This window comes from Topomyia yanbarensis, chromosome 2 (assembly GCF_030247195.1).
Source record: "Topomyia yanbarensis strain Yona2022 chromosome 2, ASM3024719v1, whole genome shotgun sequence".
NCBI classification, from domain to species: Eukaryota; Metazoa; Arthropoda; class Insecta; order Diptera; family Culicidae; genus Topomyia; species Topomyia yanbarensis.
This window is the reverse complement of record NC_080671.1, coordinates 430,993,559-431,014,811: the sequence shown is the minus strand read 5'-3', so window position 1 is coordinate 431,014,811 and position 21,253 is coordinate 430,993,559. Positions and strand designations below refer to the sequence as shown.

The window sequence follows — 21,253 nt, the reverse complement described above, 5'->3', positions numbered from 1 at the left end:
TGTTATGATAAAATAAATGTATTTAAATGAAGAGTGGAGTACATGCACCGGCGATGGGGCTTCAGCTAGCGATATGCCATAGCTAGCGCTATCTCGAACTGATCCTAATCCAATGTATTCTTTAGTTGGCGAGTAGTTTGAGGTGACCCGGCGTCGTTTTCGAAGGCAGTGCACCGGTGCAGTGGAGTGCGCTGGTTTTGCTCTTTCGAGCAAAAGTGTCAATGAAATGTATCCAGTTTTTGCACCTATGCTCTAAATTGCCAAACCAGTGCACGTAACAACTCCGGTGTACCATAAACGAAAAGCATATTATTTATCTTACTAGTATCTGTCATTATGTGACCATAAATAACGTTTCGCTTCGACCGACAGGCTGAAGCGCATTACAATTTTCCGATGTATTCCATCCTCTGTTCGAAGAAATGCCTCCAGATCCAGTTCTGTAGCGCTTGTCCTCCTATGTAGGTCAATATATAACTAAAATTGAACATACATGTTAGCTTAACCGGTTAATCAAAACTAACTGGTAATACTTACAAATACAGTCAAATCATGCGTTGCAATGTCCGGTTCTCCTTTGTTAGTCTTTGTTAAATTTTCGCCACATCTGCAACAAACTTCCAAGAAGGATAGTTTTGGCAGATGAAAAATATAAGGAGAAACAAATATTTTGTTTTAAAATATTGTAAGTAGTGTGAGCTTCATATCTCCAATTACGGAAGATATGTTTTTATTATAAATATATATAAAATTAAAAAAAAAAATAGAGAGAAAATACAAGAAAACCCGAAGCGGTACAGAACCAGTCCTGTCGGTACGTGCCTGGCAGGAAAAACCGTTTATAACCGTAAGGCGAAAAATTCTGCCAGACACGGTTGTTGCATTCGAGCCGGCAGGCTGGCAGAGTTCAGCCAGCCAGACCCCCAGAAATTTTATTTCGCTGTCGGCTATCTGGGGGAAAATCTGCCAGGCACGTCCGAGCGGGAAATGCCGAATGAACGACCTCCCGGTCAGCGTGGCAAGCAGAAAGTTAGCAAAAGTTGAGCAAAGCGAAATTGATGATGGCAGAGTTTCTGCGAGCATTTTGCGCGATTTGTGCGAGAATTCTGGCAACGAATTCGCTCAAATGCAACAACCGTTTCTGACAGAAGCAGTTAAACCCGATGGATTGCCCTTCCTATGATCATTCTTATGGATAGACCGTTCCAACATCAAATTATGGTCTTGTCAAATTTTGGTCTTGTCAAACTGCAAATGACGTGAAAACCCAAGATGTACAAGATAAGGTATAGGCATACGCAAAGCGAGAGTTTTGGCTTTACGATTGACAAGATCGACATTGCGTAAATACTAATTCACTTCCCAAAAAAGAGGTTAATAAAAACGAAATTAATTAAAACAATGTTTTGAATATAGAAACTAGTGCTTTCAGCCTCTCAAAGCGTTTGCCACCAAAAATATTACTGTGCACACATGCATACGCCTTATGCAGATTATCTTGAATCTGTTTTGCGTTTGTCAAATCTGCCACTCTTCTTATTCTTATCCGGACACGCTCTTTTTCCCTTTGGGGCAGACCCTCGGTTAAACCAACCAATGCTGCTCACTTTTATCCAGAATCCAGCCAGAAATGTGTGGCCAAGATCTCTGCACGCTTCCTGCCACAACTTTGTCAGATATTTTGCTCGATTCGTGCTAAATTCTACCAGGTAGGAATTACCAGGATTTTTGCACAGTTTATGTCCGAGTTATGCCAGGGTTTTGCTCGGTTCCTCTCGAAATTTGCCAGAAAACGCGAGCGAAGCCGAGTTCGCCCTAGCTCAACTAACCCGACAGGATATGCGCAGAAATCTAACAGGGCTGCCAAACCAAGACTTACAGAAATCTAGCAGGTCTCTGCCAGAAAATTTGCTCACTGGGCTGGGGCTCGCATAGTAACGCTTATAACACAGCGTGATTTGGTTGTCTTTCTTGCCTTCAATTCTGGCATCCCTGATCTTAACGTAACGTAACGTAACGTAACAAACCAGAAAAACGTCAAACTTGTTTACACAATTTTCAGTGTTGTGTTTTTGGTGTGATATTATTTGTATCGCATTCCAGCCGTTTTTATATTTTTTCAACAAAATCCTCTGAAAACGATATCTTGTACTATGCAAGTATGTCGTGTGTGTTTATCTCAAGAGGACCAGCCGTACCATTCGTTGTTTTCTGTTCGGGAAGATCGTACGATTGCTAAGACGATAATGTTCTGCACTGGCGTGAAGGTGAGTGAAACACAGTGAAAAAAAAATATATTACCATTCTATGCTGTTACAGATCAAGCGAAGGGATGGCCTATCCCAGCTGGTGTGTGGTACTTGCGCAGATGATTTTCTCAAATTCTTTAAACTGCGTAAACAGTGCCTGGATACGGATGCTTTTCTAAGGAAGAGTCTTCTTTTAGAAACTTCAGAGACTACATCACAAGATGAGCCATTCAATGACAAAGAAATTGTCTATGCGAACTCGGTGCAACCAGAATCTATAATTGTAATTGAAGAAATTCAGCGTTTGGAAACAGAGCACGAAACAAAACCAACCGTAATCTCGAATGAATGGGTCATTGAAGAGGTTGAAATTTTGAAAGAAGAGTTCGAGGATATGGAAAGGTTAGATGACCCGGATTACGATGAACCAGATTCTAAAATTGATTCTCAAATTGAAAAAGATACAAAACCCACTCTTCGGTTACGGAAGCAAAGAAATTCGTATAAGATTCCTCGAAAACGGAAAAAAGTTGCGGCTTTCGATATTGAACTTGAAACTTCATCAAAATTTGTCTGCTGCAGCTGTCCGTCGGAGATGTTTGAAAGTCAGCAAGCTTTGGACACGCATCGGATGGATCATCACGAGAAGTATCGCATAGCAGATAATGTTATACGGCCTTACGAGTGTGACGTTTGCTTCCAACGTTTTCTAACGGAAAAACACCTTCAGCAGCACAAAACACGACCCTACAAGAAACGTGAATACGTCTGCACTTCGTGTGGAAACGCATTTTTCGCAAGTAGTACCCTCAAAAAGCACGAAGAAATTTGCGCTGTCACCGATCGAAATTATGCCTGCGACGAATGTGGCAAACGGTTCACCCAGGTCGGTTCCTTGCGGAACCATCTGAAGCTTCACAATTCGGAAAAAACTCATTCCTGTCCGATCTGTGGGAAAACGTTTCTGAAAAAGTTCGAAGTTCCGATCCATATGGTTACACACACGGAGGAACAACCGTTCCCGTGCGATCAGTGCCCGGCACGGTTCAAGCGAAAGCAAGCCCTGAGAAACCACCAGCGGCACCACAGCAATCCGACCCCCTACAAGTGTGACCTATGCGACGAGTGGTTCAACAATTTCAGCGCAAGGAAATTTCACCGGCAGAAGGTGCACGAGGGTATCGAACCGTTCAAGTGTGACCAATGCGGGGCAAGCTATGGGCGCAAAAATCGACTCGATCAGCACGTCAAGCGTGCTCATGCGGAAGATACGAAAGCGGTGATGAATAATTGATATTGTCTTATAAGACCACGATGTCTGTTTTTTTGGAAAGAATATTCCTTGTTGTTAGACTTAGGGGGAAGGGGGTGTTGCTTCTCTAAGCTTCCGAATACCACATCAAGGGCCCTATTCTCAGTCACGTCACTTAGTGACTAGAGGAAAATATTCTTCTAGTCACTAGGTGACGTGACTGTGCGAATAGGGCCCCAAATGATGTTGTATTCCTAGTATGTATAACAAACAAAGATGTGACACAAGCTAAAAACGGACAAAAATCCTGTCAATTCTATGGATTTTTCAACAATTTACATGGAGAAAACCCACTAGCTCGTATTTTCGCCGCTAGGTGGCATTGTATGCATCGTATTATCACTGTAAGTGAAAATAAGAAAGATAATTTAACTATCTACAACTTTGTCAAAGACTGCTAGTCAATCAGGCTTTGTTAAAAAAAAGTTAGTGAGCTTTTAGCGAAATAATGTCAGAGTCAGTTTTGCATGGGGCCTAGCAGTGCATGGTTGTGTATCAGGACTCGATTCCCACGAGCTACACATTTTTTGTTAGATTTAGCTCAATAGTATGTTCAGAAGAATACGTATGTTTTGGTTGGCTGGCCTTCTAACACTAACTTTTCATAGAAGAGAGATAGAATATCGAAATGTTCGGAAGAATTACTGGAATATGCCTGTTCTACAACTTTGTGGAAGACACATAATTTCTATGTTAAGTTTCGGTAGGTTATTTTAGATTCGGAAAAGGTTCAGTGATTTTCGCCCACTATCGTGTTATCTATCCTGATTTCAATCTCTTCAGTGGTAAAAAACATTTTCTTCATCAAAATTACTTTTCATTAGAAGAAATAACATTTAATTTGAATATTGATTGAGTTTATATAATTAAAATTTTACGTTTTGACGATGCGTCTTGACAAATGAAAATAAATACATCATCATTGCACTCTCGTGCCATCTGACAGTCAACCTCCAGCGTTACATCGCGAATATTTGCTTCATTCTCGACGTGACTTGATTTTATTTACTTTGCTACAGTGTTTTCAGTCACGATCGCGGTGCGTCCTCCATTTTTATCTTTCAAATGGAATATTTTTTCAAAATGTTCCGTAAACTTGTTTCATTTCCGCCCGGTACTAAACGCTCAGCTGATTCGAATAGTGATATGCTGCATGACGTATGGATTTATAAATAAGTTAGCTGTAAGGTAATTTAAATAAGATTCGACAGTCCCGGTTAAATATAAAAATGCCTCCCTTGCAAAATGTTTTGTTATCCTTTTTTTTCAATGTGCAGAATTGTTTCTTCATTTAACTTCGAACGTCTTCAGTGATTCGAAAAATACTGAGAAGCTGGTTGTACGACGTGACACTAACATAGGAACCGATTTGAGAATCAAGTAGTGCTAAAGGTATTTCTGCTAGTTTTGTTTCTGTTTTGGCCAAATAATTAGAAAATAACATTAAAATTTGTTTGTATACTCTTTGTCGACCTAGATTGTGTGATGACGACTTTTCAGGATGTGATTTTGCCTTGAGCAACATGGGAAAGCAGTCGCTTAGAATCCATACGAAACCCAAAAAAAATACTCAGCGAGCTGCATCGAATTTTAACTCTATGACTCAATATATGACTGTTGAACCCAAAAAAAGTTTGGCATTTGCAGAGCAACATACTGTGGCTCAGTCAGCTTCTATAGTCGAAGCGAACCCACAAGTAAAAATTGTAGAACCCTCCATCAGTTCAACGTCATCTTCTCGTGCTATTGATAAATATACGATTAAAAGCGATATTACTGGTGCCGAAATTCTGTGGTGCATAGAGACAATAATGAGTCATAAGTCGTTTCGTGCAGCGGAAAAAGATGTTACGGTGATGAAAAGTATGTTTCGTGATAGTACTACTGCAAACAAAATGCAACTCGGGTGGGACAAAATGAGCTACGTGCTGATGTTTGCTATTGCCCTATTTTTTAGCATGCTTCTAGAAGAATCGATAAACAAAGCCGAATTTGTTGTGGTTGATTTTAATGAATCGCTGAATAAAATTACAAAAAAAACAGCAGATGGACATAAATATTCGTTATTGGGAAACTGAGAATAACGAGATAACAACCAGGTTTATGGCATCAAAGTTTCTAGAGCGGTCGAAAGCCTCGAATCTGCTCCGCTCCTTCAAGGAAGGTCTCAGAACTATTCCACTCAAAAAAGTACTTCAGGTATCAATGGATGGCCCCAATGTTAATTGGGCTTTTTCCAGAGAGTTTAAAATGGACTTTAAAGAAGGAGAGGAAATGCTATTAGATATTGGGAGCTGCGGAATCCACATTTTGCGCGGCGCTTTAAAGGATGGGGTTCGAGCCAGCGGTTGGGAGGAAGTTACTTATCTTCGTGGTATCTACAACATGTTTAAAGATGTCCCGACCCGTAAAGCATTATATACACAGTACTCTGGATGTTCACTCTTTCCTCTTAAGTATTGCGGTCACAGATGGTTGGAAAACTTACATGTAGCCCAGAGAGCGATTGATATAACCTCGCACATACGAAAATTTGTAGGTGTTCGGTCGGACAAAAAGGAATTTAAGTGCAAATCATACCTGGATATTGTCCACTGCCTCAAAGATCCGCTTTTTATTTATTAACAGATTAAGGCCGAAGTGGCCTGTGCCGTATACAAAAGATTCCTCCATTCCACTCGGTCCATGGCCGCGCGTCGCCAGCCACGCAGTCTGTGAAGGGTCCGCAAATCGTCTTCCACCTGGTCGATCCATCGTGCTCGCTGCGCGCCACGTCTTCTTGTACCGGTCGGATTGTAATTGAGAACCGTTTTCACCGGGCTATTGTCCGACATTCTGGCTACGTGCCTGGCCCACCGTAGTCGTCCGATTTTCGCGGTATGACAGATGGGCGGCTCCCCCAACAGCTGATGCAACTCATGGTTCATTCGCCGTCTCCATGTGCCGTCTTCCATCTGCACTCCACCGTAGATGGTACGCAGCACTTTCCGTTCGAAGACACCAAGTGCGCGTTGGTCCTCCACGAGCATGGTCCAGGTCTCGTGCCCGTAGAGAACTACCGGTCTAATCAGCGTCTTGTAGATGGTCAACTTCGTACGACGGCGAACTCTGTTCGACCGAAGTGTCTTGCGGAGGCCAAAGTAAGCACGATTTCCTGCCACGATGCGTCTACGAATCTCTCTGCTGGTATCATTGTCGGCGGTCACCAGTGAGCCCAAGTACACGAACTCTTCAACCACCTCGATTTCGTCGCCACCGATGCAAACTCGAAGCGGGCGGTTCTCATTCTCTTGTCGTGAACCTCTTCCTATCATGTACTTTGTCTTCGACGTGTTGATGGCAAGTCCGACGCGCTTGGCTTCTCTTTTCAGTCTGATGTAGGCTTCCTCCATCTTCTCAAAGTTTCGTGCAATAATATCAACGTCATCGGCGAAGCCAAGTAGCTGAACGGACTTTGTGAAAATCGTACCACTCGTGTCGATCCCTGCTCTTCTTATTACACCTTCCAGCGCGATGTTGAATAACAGACACGAGAGACCATCACCTTGCCGTAACCCTCTGCGTGATTCGAAGGGTGTCCCTGAGACACGTACTACGCACATCAACCGATCCATCGTCGCCTTCACTAATCGCGTCAGTTTGTCCGGGAATCCGTACTCGTGCATAATCTGCCATAGCTGATCTCGATCGATAGTGTCGTATGCGGCTTTGAAGTCGATGAACAAATGATGTGTGGGCACATTGTACTCGCGGCATTTCTGCAGTACTTGACGAAGAGCGAACACCTGGTCCGTGGTAGATCGTTCGCTCATGAAACCCGCCTGGTACTGCCCCACGAACTCTCTTGCAATTGGTGATAGTCGATGGCATAGTATTTGGGAGAGTACCTTGTAGGCGGCGTTCAGCAGGGTGATTGCTCGGTAATTACAGCAATCCAGCTTGTCGCCCTTTTTGTAGATAGAACACACGACACCTTCCATCCACTCCTCCGGTAAAATCTCCTCCTCCCAAATCTTGGTAATCACCCAGTGCAGCGCTTTAGCCAGTGGCTCGCCACCGTGTTTTAGTAGCTCGCTTGGTATTTGGTCAACCCCAGCGGCTTTATTATTTTTGAGCCGGCTGATCTCCTCCTGCATTTCTTGGAGATCCGGAGCCGGTAGTGTAATGTCTTCCGCGCGTGCTCCCAGGTGCGTTACCCTGCCATCGTCGTCGTCTGCTGCATCGCCGTTCAGGTGTTCTTCGTAGTGCTGCCGCCACCTCTGGATCACCTCACACTGGTCCGTGAGAAGATTCCCGTTTGTATCTCTGCACATGTCGGCCTGTGGTACGTGGCCCCTGCGCGAGCGGTTCAACTTCTCGTAGAATTTCCGTGTGTCTTTAGCGCGGTACAGCTGCTCCATCGCTTCGCGATCTCGGTCTTCCTGCTGGCGCTTTTTGGTCCGGAAAACCGAGTTCTGCCTGTTCCGTGCCTGTTTATATCGCGCCTCGTTCGCCCTCGTGCGGTGTTGCAGCATTCTCGCCCATGTTGCATTCTTCTCTTCGACTAACTGCTCGCATTCGCCGTCGTACCAGTCGCTTCTTCGGCCCGGGCCCACCGTACCTAGTGCAGTGGCTGCGGTGCTACCTATGGCGGATCGGATATCTCTCGTTGGTAGTGCCACTTCCAGCTGCTGTGCGTATTCTTGAGCCACTCTGCCATCTTGTAGCCGCTCGATGTTTAGCCGCGGCGTTCGACTTCGACGAGAGCTATGCACTGTCGAAAGTTTTGAGCGTAAGCATACTGCAACCAGGTGGTGGTCCGAATCTATATTCGCACTGCGATAAGTGCGGACGTTTGTGATGTCCGAGAAGAATCTACCGTCGATTAGAACGTGGTCGATTTGATTTTTTGTTACTTGGTCCGGTGATCTCCAGGTGACTTTGTGGATATCTTTGCGAGGGAAGAAGGTGCTTCGGATTACCATTCCACGGGAGGCTGCGAAGTTCACACATCGTTGGCCGTTGTCATTTGATACGGAATGCAGGCTGTTAGGCCCGATCACCGGTCTGTACATTGCCTCCCTTCCTACCTGTGCGTTCATGTCGCCGATGACAATTTTCACGTCTCGCAGAGGGCAACCGTCGTATGTCTGCTCCAGCTGCATGTAGAACGCTTCTTTCTCGTCGTCGGGTCTCCCTTCGTGTGGGCAGTGCACGTTGATGATGCTGTAGTTGAAGAAACGGCCTTTGATCCTCAACTTGCACATCCTTGCGTTGATCGGCTGCCACCCGATCACACGTTGGCGCATCTTGCCCAGCACTATGAAGCCGGTTCCCAGCTCGTTGGTTGTACCACAGCTCTGGTAGAAGGTAGCCGCTCGATGCCCGCTTTTCCACACCTTCTGTCCCGTCCAGCAAAGTTCCTGCAGCGCCACGATATCGAAGTTGCGGGGGTGTAGCTCGTTGTAGATTATCCTGTCACATCCTGCGAAGCCGAGCGATCTGCAGTTCCATGTTCCGAGTTTCCAATCGTGATCCTTTATTCGTCGCCTGGGTCGTTGCCGATTGTTCTGGGTCGTATTCTCTTCTGTATTGTTCGTTATGTGGGTTTTTAAGGGGCGGCTTATAGGGCCTACGCCAACCACCTGTCTCGCCGGTGGGCCGTCGTGCCAGGACTGCTTAAGGTCCCACCTGGACACCAGGACAGGTTTACACCTTCCGAAGAAGGGTAACCCCTCCTTCCCTGCCAGCATACGACCAAAGTTCCCACCGGGGTTGGTTACCCGATCTTCACTAAGGTTACTCGTATCCCAGTCGACGCCACGAGGAGGCCAGGGCTAGGAGTTACTGGGCAGGAAGCTAAGGACCCCAAGTGGGGTCTATTTTATGCCTTCAGGTACAATAGGCTTACGCACTGCCCAGTCATTGTCGACCTCAAAGATCCGCTACTGGTTTCGAAATTGACATTTTTTAAATCGGTTGCCTCAGAAGTTGAACCGTTTTTGCGTGAATATCAGAGCGACGACCCTTTGGTGCCTTTCATTTATACAGCTTTGTGTCAGAATCCTAGTCGAAAGGTTTACGAGAGCTGAGTTCTACAAAAACTCAAATTAAACTAAATGATGTAAAGGTGGAGAAAAATCATTTAACGCTGAAAGAAATTGTATTAGGCTTTGATACTATAAAAATTCTGAAAATGACTCATAATGTCAAAGAAAAAGATGTGCTTCATTTTCGATCAGGATGTAAGGAAATGCTTAAATCGTTGGTGTGCAAAATGATGGGTCGTTCTCCACTAACACACCCTTTGACAAGAGCGACATCTACACCCTTATTCTTGTTTACGACGAATGCAAGATTCGTTCTAAAGCGATTCGAACGAATAGTATGCCCATTTGATTTTGCTGTCGTAAACTGGAATACAAACCTATTTCGAACGAATCTCGCATTCGTCGTAAACAAGAATAAGGATGCTAGTTTGGATCCAGCTGTCATAACTGCCGATCCCAGCATTGCGAAGAGTAGATTTGACAAGCTATTAACTATTCTAACGGATGCAGGGCGAATTAGTGGTGCATCTGCACATTTGGCGATTAGACTACAGTCGTGATTCGCTGGTTGGACATTTTTTAACGGGACCGCTTTTTAGTTGGACCTCCGCTAGTTGGACCATTATCCAACTAAAAAGCATTTGAACGTCAAAATCTCATGTCAAATTTACTTTGACAATCAATCTGACAGTATTTAGAGATGTGAACATATGCATTTACACTACCAACATCTCCTCTGGAGAGTTTTTGACATTTGTCAGTCGGTCCAACTAGCGAATCAAATTCGTTAGTTGGACAAGCCTGTGGCCCAACCAGCGAATCACGACTGTATACCGAGTCATTCTAGCTAATTGTATACTTCAAAATGTGAAAACTACGATCGAAAAGAAACCCATCTTGATCACTTCTAAAGAGAGCTACTGCCACAACATGACAGTAGAGAGTTGCTTGCTGTGATTAAAATGATATGTTGTCTATCACATGGCAATGCCAATGTCGAGCGTGGATTTTCCGTTAACTCCGAATGTTTACAAGAAAACATACGCGAAGAGTCAGTAGTGACACGTCGACAGGTGTACGATGCGGTTCTTCATATGGGAATCGTGGACCGAATGGAAATACTCAATGCGCTTCTTCATCGAGCATATGCTCTGTTCATAGAAGATCGGGATCGCCGTAAGAAAGCTGCTGAAGAGGCCGGTATAATGACATCGATGAAACGACAAACGACGTGAAGCTGATGCAAGGGAGTGGGAAGCCAAAAAAGAATAGTGTTGGAGGATGCTAATAGAGAAGCAAATATGTTAGAAGAGAAGATAATTTTATTGAAGCAGGTATAACCGAACAAACAAGGAGATGTACTTTGCAATACAAGTTGAATTAAAACATATTAAAAATAAAAATTTGCACGTAAATGGTTTTCTGAAAAAAATATTAAAAGACCTGGAAAATCAAGGAATTTCATTTTCAGAAATGAGTCGACACTCTGTATAGACAAAATGATCTTAGCAATATGTTATATGTTATCTCCACTCTTCCTATCGGACACGTTTCCATAATTGGATTAACTACCAAATTGCAAACGACATTTTTTCTTATGCATAATAAATATAATAAACACAACGACAAGGGCTCTTAATCCATCGGCGGCCCAGAAGAAGAATGGATGGGAGAAGAGCAATACTGACTAGGACCGACTACCGTATGAGCGGTTCAAACTCGGAAGAGTGACGGAGAGTACTTCATTGGATGATTTTGAAAAGACGATCAGGAGTACGATTTTACGAAGTTTTAGCTTCCGAATGCCCTACATTTTCTGACAGATTGAAGCTCTAGGGTGTTGAAATGTTTGCCACTGTTTAGGCCAGCAACCTCTATAACTATAATCGAAACAAAACAAAAATGAAATATGCAAATAAAAACAAATTTGTGAACGATATTGTTAAAAATGTTGAAAAACTGCTAACTTTGAAGTGGAGTGGATAAAATTATTTTACATGCTGTAAGCCTACCGCCTTGCCTCGGTAACACCAGCCCAGACCTGAGGGGTTAACTGGGCTATAATTATCGTGCCCTTATAATTTCACGATGTGCCATTCATAATTATATAAACTCGCACAAATTTTCTCCAATTTACCACCCATTCACCAAAACATATAACAATAATCTCCCAGCATGCCTTGTTCCTCCCGGTCTATCCTGCTGTTCGCCTGGTCATGCCAGCGCCAGTACGCGGGGTACTCAATGCAATAGTCACGTTGAAAGTGTCGTGTTTGAGCGAACTTCCAGTGCACATTGTCCTGCACGTTTCTTGCCAGCCCATCCGCACTACGTTTCGTCTTCGGCGGAGCAAAACAAAAATACATATATATTTTCTTTAGTATCTGGTTGTGTTTTTCTCTCAATTATTCCCGTCAGTAATTTGATAAGGAATGTTGGGATATCACAGAGTGCGTTGTTTTTATTTGTTTAAATTCGTCCACATTGGCTCAAAGATTTTCAAAATAGATCTGTCCCGTGAAAACTAATATCTGTTTTTTTCTCCTTTTTTATGTTTATTCAAAGTATTTATGAGACTGTTCCCGGCTGATTGTTATTTTTGAAATAGTTTTTCAAGTCCATTATTTACCAAGTTTCTTTTCTAGTAATCGTTAAATCGTAGATAAAAATATAGTTTTTAGCTTTAGCTTATGGCATCAAAACATGTAAAAACATTATTGAAATAACTGAAAAGTGCCGTACATGCTGTTGTAGAGGGTAACGGTGATTGATAAAACCAATTACACGGTGCTCACTCATATTGATACAAATATAATATGGCACAAGGAAGCAATGTGTTCCAAATAGATGAACAACATGGCTCTAAGTTGGTTATAGAATTTGCGTTTCGATTTCGTCTCATCAGAATCCGACACTAACTTAGTGACATGCCTAAGCTAATCCGACGTAAGCTTAGTCCAGTCACTAAGTTAGTGCCGGATTATGATGAGACGAAGCCTAAACGCAAATTTCATAACTAATTTAGTTATAGGTCTTGTGTCCTTCACGCGCAAAGGTGGCACCTAAATAACTGCAACCAAACTCACAGCTCCTAATTTTGAGCCTGCAATTGCTGGAACACCGGAAAAGCTTTACATAAAAACGGATTCGAATGGCGAACTTGCCTTCCAGTACGATTTTTGTAGTTGAGCTTCGTTTTAATATCGTAATCTAAAAATCTTGAAAATGCGAACGAATTTTCGCTAATAAAAAATATTTTGCACATACTAGTAACATATCCCAACATAAGCCATTTTTTCTTTGCCGCCCTTTCACACCCCACAACTCCCTAGGCGAATTGATCCGGAGTCCAGAGTCGTACTGTGCGCAGCTATTTTGCATCATACCAGCTGTGCAATGCTTGTGTATATGTACTTATTCTTGTGTTCTTCGGCTGGCCGCCAGTATAGGTATTGCTAGAGAGCTCCCGTAACCCAGTTTGATTTGGAGTGTATTCCGGTTCAGACGCAAAAAATAATTTGCGGTCAATGTTTCTATCGTTTAAAAGTATCGTCTGCAAGTTTTGTATTGTGTAGTTAAAAATTTAATTTAGATTCTTTAAGGTGATTTATGTGATAACTGTGACTTCCTATGTAGAAAGCTATCCAAGATAGGTCATATTTATAAAATTGCTGAATATTAACCCCTACACCACAGTAGAATTTTGAAAAAATCGATTTTTTTATTAGTCTAAAATGTGCTTTAGGATGTTAAAAATGATATGCCAAAACACGGAAGACGAAAACAAAAAAAGTGCTCAAATTTTAAATTTTGTCGCAACGCTTCTTATGTATGCCACGATTGTACTGAAAACTTTAACCGCGTTTTCCTCGAAACCAACTTTTTGGAGCTGGCCGGATCTGTAACTCGAACAAATGATATTTGATCGCCTTGAAATTGTCACAACATATTCAAAATTGATTTCTCTGGCGACGTACGTAGAATTTTATTTTTTTATTGCATAACCTTTTTAAATTAACAATTTTTTGTTGTTTGTGATGACATTTTCGGCGTTTTTTTTCACTGAAAGGTGCGCCATTTCGCGACAAATTTAATCGAAATCGAAAAAATCCTACGTTCGTCGCTTGCTAGTGTCACAAGGAATCAGAAAAACTAAAGTTTTTAGCTCTAGGTCAATAATCACAGGAAATAGTTTTCCGGCCGTGGACCTGCTCTAAAAGAACGGATATGGGGGAAAATGCTCCACAGTCGCCGTCTAGTAGTGAAATTACTGGAAAAAAAATATTTTTTACGATTCATTACTTATGTTATAAATCTAATTTAACAGTATCTCGATTCATCTCTTCATTGTGCCAAGAAAAATTCCCTAAACATGCCTATTTTTTCGAGCTCTACAGTGGTGTAACCCCTTAAATGAAAACGATCAACTTGGTGTTAAGTTAATGTGAAAAGTCCTCAAAACATCACCGATTAATATTTGAGAGTCTGAGCTGCTATTGTGATATTCACACAATAGCGAATGAACAGTTTCAGAGTGTTGCATAAAATTGTTTGAAGTGCATCGCAGTTCAGTTTTCGTAAAAGTTATGCAGAATTCAAAAGCGATTCTTTACAATCTGGCGTGACGTTTTGTGTTCCGATTTATTTTGTGACATTTCAAAATTTTTCGAAAATCGGTTTGAAAAAATGGTAAAAATATGGTAAGAGATATAACAGGAATGAAATACATTTTTATTATTATCATCAGTTATTACGTATTTATGAAAGTACAAAAATCGTGTGGTCTCCCAGAGAAATAATTTCGGTGCCAGTAAAATTATTCATTGAGCAACAAAAGATTCTGGGGCATTCTTCTGATACTTCAAATGGTGTCTGCTATAGCCACGCAACGCAAACATGAAAAAAAATTAAAATACCATAATAACGATCTATCCAGCCAGCTCGAAGCAAACAAATATTGTTTTCTCAGTAGGGTAAATTGGGGAGATATGCCGCACATTTCTAAAAATCGATCATGCATCAAAGTAAACCATTCAATATTCGATGAAATCATTTTTATCAATTGCGACAAGTTTCGAAAATACTGGGAAATAGTTTTTGTCATGAAAAAATCCATCAAATTTTCAAGAACCCGTTTTAATCCACCTGGTGGTGCAATTGTGCCTTTCTCATTTATCCAAACTACGATTCCATGGCTTTAATATAATGGTGGAAATGTCTATTAGATATTCAATGCGATTTACACATACGTGAATCGACAGCTACGAACTTGAGTTGCTTTGTGTCGACGCTGAAACACTTGAAACCAGCGGTGGATCCAGAAGGAGGGTTCGGGGGTTTGGACTTCGCCAAAAAATTTCAACTTGTTAAGAAATTTTAAATTAGTTTCTCAACTCAAAATCATTTCAAACCAAATTTTTCACTGGTTTTTCAGACCCACTACGCACACACACAGACATTTGCCGAATTCGACGAACTGAGTCGAATGGTATATGACAGACGGCCCTCCGGGCCGGGATTACGTTGACGATGTTCAGAGTGATTGCATAACCTTTCTATAGGAGAAAGGCAAAAGGTGCATGTGCTGGGGGAGACGCCGCACCTTGGTCACGAACTGAAAAATTGTGAACAAAAGTATTTTTTAGATCTCGTTGATATTTTTTGTGACTAGGTGTTCAGCTGAGTTTCTTGAAATTTGATTATACCTATAAATCGGCTAGCACCTACACTTTTCTTAAGGGGGTACTAACATTTCTAAAAACATTTTTTTTTTCTTCAACATTTTAAAATATTTTTCTTTCGCAACCATGTGTAATGGTTAAGTTTAAGTAACTTAATTAAGGATACTATTTATCTATATGTTTGTACGAGCGATATATATCTATGTGTCAGTAGGGGTTCCTTAAAAGCAGTTTTTGACTGTTTCTCCCAACAATGAATTTATATAACTTAGGTTTGATCTTGAAAGATTCATTTTTTAAAAAAAAACATTAGTTCTATGAAATTTTCGTTTTTATCCCAATATTGACACCACTACAAATCAATTCATTCACGAAAATAAGTGCCTGAAACTTTAAAGAGTAAACCGAAATAACTAATACTTGGATACATATCGCCCGTTTAAATGTATGGTTAAATAGACTCATAATCCTATATGTCACTGTGTTTGGTCCGTTAGTTTGTGGATATACCTTATTAAGAATCTATACCTAACGAAAATATTCATTTAATGACATTCCGATGTGAAAAAAATACTTTTTAGCTATGCACCATCCGCCATCATGTGCGGCGTCTCACGACCATTTGGAATGTGAGAACTTCCGAGCGATCACCATTTTGAATGCCGCCTACAAAGTGCTATCCCAGTAGTGATCATCTTCCGTCGTCTATCACCTAAAGTAAATGAGTTCGTGGGAAGTTATCAAACCGGCTTCATCGATGGCCGGTCGACAACGGACCAGATCTTCACCGTACGGCAAATGCTCCAGAAATTCCGTGAATACCAGGTCCCAACGCATCACCTGTTCATCGACTTCAAGGCGGCATACGACAGTATCGACTAGAGCTTCCATTTCCCGACGGTTTTCAGCTTCCCGGGATTCGGGAAATAAATAATAAATTTCCCGGGAAATCCCGGGATCCCGAGAATACAGAAGAAAAATAAAAAGGTGAATGTTTCTCTTCAAAACAAACGAATAAATTGAAAAAATTTCAAACCATGTGTATCTGCCCTAAAGCAGTTGTCAGAAGATGGCGATTTGGTGGCCTACACATCATTTAATCATTTGATACCTCGTCAATAAGTTTACCCAACATCAACTTTTACTTGGCTATATGTATAGCCTAAATTTTGATAATTAGGATTGGGACGATATACGATAAACTGGGGGACAATAAACTAAATGGTGGAGTTACTGTCCAAAATTGGAATTCGTTGTTCTGATACGATGGAATGTGATCAATTTAATGCAAAGCACCTTCTTTGGTAATTTTGAATGAAAAAATTGAGCTGCTTAAGGGTAGTGTGCAGTTACTTCCGATCAAAAGAGGAAAGTTTATACATCGAATCCATTTCCGTCACAGTAGGATCAGCATCATTTCGAATTAAGTGTGAATCAAAATCAAGCAAATAATGGACGAACTGTGCAGCGATGGATGAAGCCTATTATCGATTTCTTGTTACGGCCAGGTATCTGGATTGCTTGATTGTATCCCTTCAAAAATCCTGCCTGCATCCTTGAAAGCATTCAAAGAGTTTGGATGCGCATGATATTGGACAGGTACAACGTTATGTATTTATTTTCATACATCGAAAAATTTACAGATATTACAGTTACGGTATAACAAATAAGACGAAATATGCATTCGATGAACCAACCAAATATGTCTGCAGACGTTCTAGAAACATTCCTTAGTTTAAATAGCGTTTGCGTTAAGCATGATACTACAACCATCCCAAGTTTTGAAACAAACACACATCGATTTTTTAAGAAAGTAACGCATTTCAAGATTCAAGATTTTTGAATCAAAATTTGAATGAATGCAACATTCTTTAGCAGTGTTTTGAGTATGGCGTGGACTATATACCTAAAAAAATCACGAGAACATATCAGTGAGCCTAAAAAAAGTCCATTGATCTGAAAATCAGTTGGAAAAGCACAATCTGCATTCACTACTCACTCCAAATGTTTGCCGGTAAAGATATTTCCTACAGAATTTCATTTGGAGAATCTAAGTCTTATGAAATAAATTAAAAATATTTTCCCGGGATTCCCGAATCCCGGGAATGAGAAAACACAATTTCCCGGGAATCGGGAAACCCGGGAAATCCAAAAATCCCGGGAAATAAATTCTCGGGATGGAAGCTCTAGTATCGACCGCGTAGAGCTATGGGAAATCATGGACGAAAACAGATTTCCCGTGATCGACTGATCAACGATGGACGGTGTACAAAAAAGTGCAAGGATTACGGGCGAACTTTGCAGTCCATTCGAATCTCGACGGGGACTGCGACAAGGTGATGGACTCTCGTGTCTACTATTGAACATCACTCTGGAAGGTGTGATGCGACGAGCCGGGCTCAACAGCCGCGGTACGATCTTCACGAAATTCACCATAAATACTTCTTGGACGATATACCGTCAAAATTATTTTATCAAATGATGCGCTGTTTAACGTTTGTAAAACTCATCGAAGATACTAAACCTCCGAAATTGGTGGTTTCAAAATGATGCTATCTTGACCTTAAATTACTGTTTTTAAACATTTGACCTATACATATAATTGGTCATATAACAAAAATTAAATGCTCATCAAAATCGATCAGGAACGGCTAGAGTCGAATGGAAATCGTCATTTTTCATAAATTTCTCTCTACATTCGGAAAGTGTTATCCTCGTTATTAATCATATTACGTTTTCGTCTCAACTCGACGCATTCCCAAAATAAAAACCTGTTTTAATCCACCTAGTGGTGCAATTGTGCTTGTCTCATTTGTTCAGACTACGATTCCATGGCTGGTTATGTTCAATACGATGGTGGAAATGAATATTACATGTTCAGTACGATTTGCACATACATTCAATGGATCGACAGCCACGATCTTGAGATACTATGTCATACTGAAACATCGCTTGAAACCAGCGGCAGATCATGGAGAAAGATCCGGGAGGTCCAGGTCCTGCCGAAATTTTTCAACTTGTTAAGAAATTTTAAACTAGTTTTCATTTTAAAGTAGCAACCCCTCACTGCATACCCCCCTCGGGCCGGTATAATTGAAGATTTTTAGAGTGATTGCATAACCTTTCTATATGAGAAAGGCAAAAATGTACCAAAGTCTAAAAAAGTCAATTTTTGTCAAACATCTCAATGTTCATGCATTTTAAAGTCATTTGGCATCAAAAATACAAATTTGATTTTGAATTTTTTTCATTTCAGTTTATAAGGGAATTTGCTGCGTGATTGCACTCTTCAACTCGTAACCCCGGAACCGGAAGTCCAATCAATAAAAAATTCAATAGCAGCCGATGGGAAGGTTGTACCTTTCATTTGAGACTAACTTTGTGCAAATCGGTCCAGCCATCTCTGAGAAACAGAGGTCACATTTTTTTCCACATACACACATACACATAAACACACATACACACATACACACACAGACATTTTCCGATCTCGACGAACTCAGTCGATTGGCATATGACTCGGCCCTCCGGGTCGGGATTAGATTGACGAATTTTAGAGTGAATGAGAAAGACAAAAACATTTTTAGCAAATGTTGAAAGTTATTCATTTTTTTTTTGGTGAGCAGTTCTATGTTTCATAGACATTAAATCAATTTTAACTTCGCTTCCTATTAAATAAAGACCCTTATTGCAGTACATTTCTACAAAAACGACCTCAACGAACGAGATTATGATTGATTACAGAACTCTGGAATTTTCTATTGGAATGTTTTCAGGCAGGAATTTGATATTGATGCTATTAGACAACTGTGAAATGAAGACCAATAGATCAGTTACATATCAGGAGGACCCCATTCCGACAATTTATCAAAAGTCCTCATGATGCTTAAAACAACAGGTTATCAAACTACGGATCAGATAATTGTTATTGTAATATTGAATTAAATCAGTCTGCATCAATAAATTTTCAACTTCAATTCAATATTTTTTTTGGGCGCGGTGGGGGGGGGGGGGGGGAGGCAGTGGTTGTATGGTGGTCAACCCCAAAACCTTCTCTTGGCTACGCCGTTGCTTGGAGTTATTTATTTCGCTTCTCATTTTCCGATATGTTTCAGATCGATCCGATGGTTATAAGTTAGAAAAATTGCAGTCAGAAGGTTCGCACAAATGAACATTTTTGCCCTGATAAGTTATCAAGTTCCTTCCAGACAACTTGGAAGTGTTCGGTGATTATTTCTAGCGGTTGTAGATACAAAAATGAAATACAAAATTCGTTTTATCGAAATACTGTTTGGCTTATTTCAATGGATTATTACTATATTGAACAATAAATAGGCGACAAAGAGTAATCCACAAACAACAAGCCATAACTTTTAAAGTATTCAAAATAGATATTTGAAGTCTTCAGTAAAGTTATTCGCAAAAGTAAGAGCTACAAACTTGCTGAAGACATCATTTCGATATAATCACTTCCAAAAAAATTGTGAATATATCCTACTCATAGGGTGATTAATCAGCAAAAGCACAATACCAAAAGAAAGAGCATATTGCCTCCATTATATTCTCCGAAGATACTATTGACCTAAAATAAGCCGTTTTGGCGTTAATAATAGATTACATGTTTTTGGTCATATTTCTGGCAATGGGAAATGATAAAAATCTTTCGTCCGCATTTAATGTTAAATATCTCTTTTGGTAATAGTCCGATTTCAACAATCTATAGCTTGTTCGAAAGGTATTTGTTAAAGCTATCTAAAAACATATAAATTGTTAATCTATATTGTCAATTTCGGCAGATAATTTAAAAAAAACTGCGAAAAACGCCATTTTTACGCATTCAAACATTCATATCTTGGAAACTAAACATCAGATTCAAAAACAAATTAATGGCGTTCATACTGTTTTTTAGTTCTTTCATTTAAAATTGGTTTGGATAAGATCGGTTCAGCCATTGCTGAGAAACACGAATGAGAATTTGTCCGTTACACACACACACACACACACACACACACACACACACACACACACACACACACACATTGTCCCAAATCGTCGAGCTGAGTCGATTGGTATATAAGACTCGGCCCTCCGGGCCTCGGAAAAAATCTTGAAAGTTTGAGCGAATTCTATACATTTCTTTTATAAGAAATGTAAAAATGTTTGGAACAACTTGTGGGCGTATGTGGTCCGGAATTCCACTAATCTCGTCTTTCATGGATGTGTCGAAGAAAACATTAGATTCAGAAGTATTTATGAAATGCACACGGTTGGGATTGTAAGAAGAAGGGTTAATATTCTGCGCCATGTAGTCAAAGTACAGGGACATGAAACGGGTCTGAGAATTGAGTTCAACAAGCCTTTCGAAATTTTCAATCACGATCGGGTTCAAGATATCGCATCGAATGAGCAATCGATATGAGAGTTCCCAAAATCGATTTTTCATCGGGAGAACGCCCGACAGCACTCCGAGACTCATCGTATGGGTCGACTGCATGCACCCTAAGGCAATACGCAAACAACGATACTGAATTCTTTCGAGTTTGATGAAATGTATGTTCGCGGCGGAGCGAAAACAGAATCCGTATTCCATTACCGACAGTATCGTTATTTGATACAACCTAATTAGGTCTCCTGGGTGGGCACCCCACCATGTTCCGGTTATTGTACGAAGAAAGTTGATCCTTTGCTGGCATTTCTGTTTCAGATACCGAATATGGCATCCCCAAGTACCTTTCGAGTCGAACCAGACCCCTAGATATTTTACTGTGAAGATCTGAGCGATAGTTTGACCCATTAATAGAAGCTGTAGTTGTGCTGGTTCACGCTTCCTTGAAAATACAACTAGCTCAGTTTTCTCCGTGGAGAATTCGATACCCAGCTTAATAGCCCAAGCAGACAAATTGTCCAAGGTATTCTGTAATGGTCCTTGTAGTTCGGCAGCTTTGGGTCCCGTAACAGACACCACGCCATCATCTGCAAGTT

General features: G+C 40.9%; 1 protein-coding gene across 1 annotated transcript; it reads left to right on the top strand.

Annotated features, from left to right (window-relative positions):
• Window positions 1-2,048: 2,048 nt before the first annotated feature.
• On the top strand, window positions 2,049-3,543 carry LOC131680987 (zinc finger protein 99-like). Its single transcript, XM_058961695.1, has 2 exons — window positions 2,049-2,267; window positions 2,320-3,543. The coding sequence occupies exons 1-2, from the start codon at window positions 2,154-2,156 to the stop codon at window positions 3,541-3,543; spliced, it is 1,338 nt and encodes a 445-aa protein (XP_058817678.1). The 5' UTR covers window positions 2,049-2,153.
• The last annotated feature ends 17,710 nt before the right edge of the window (window positions 3,544-21,253 follow it).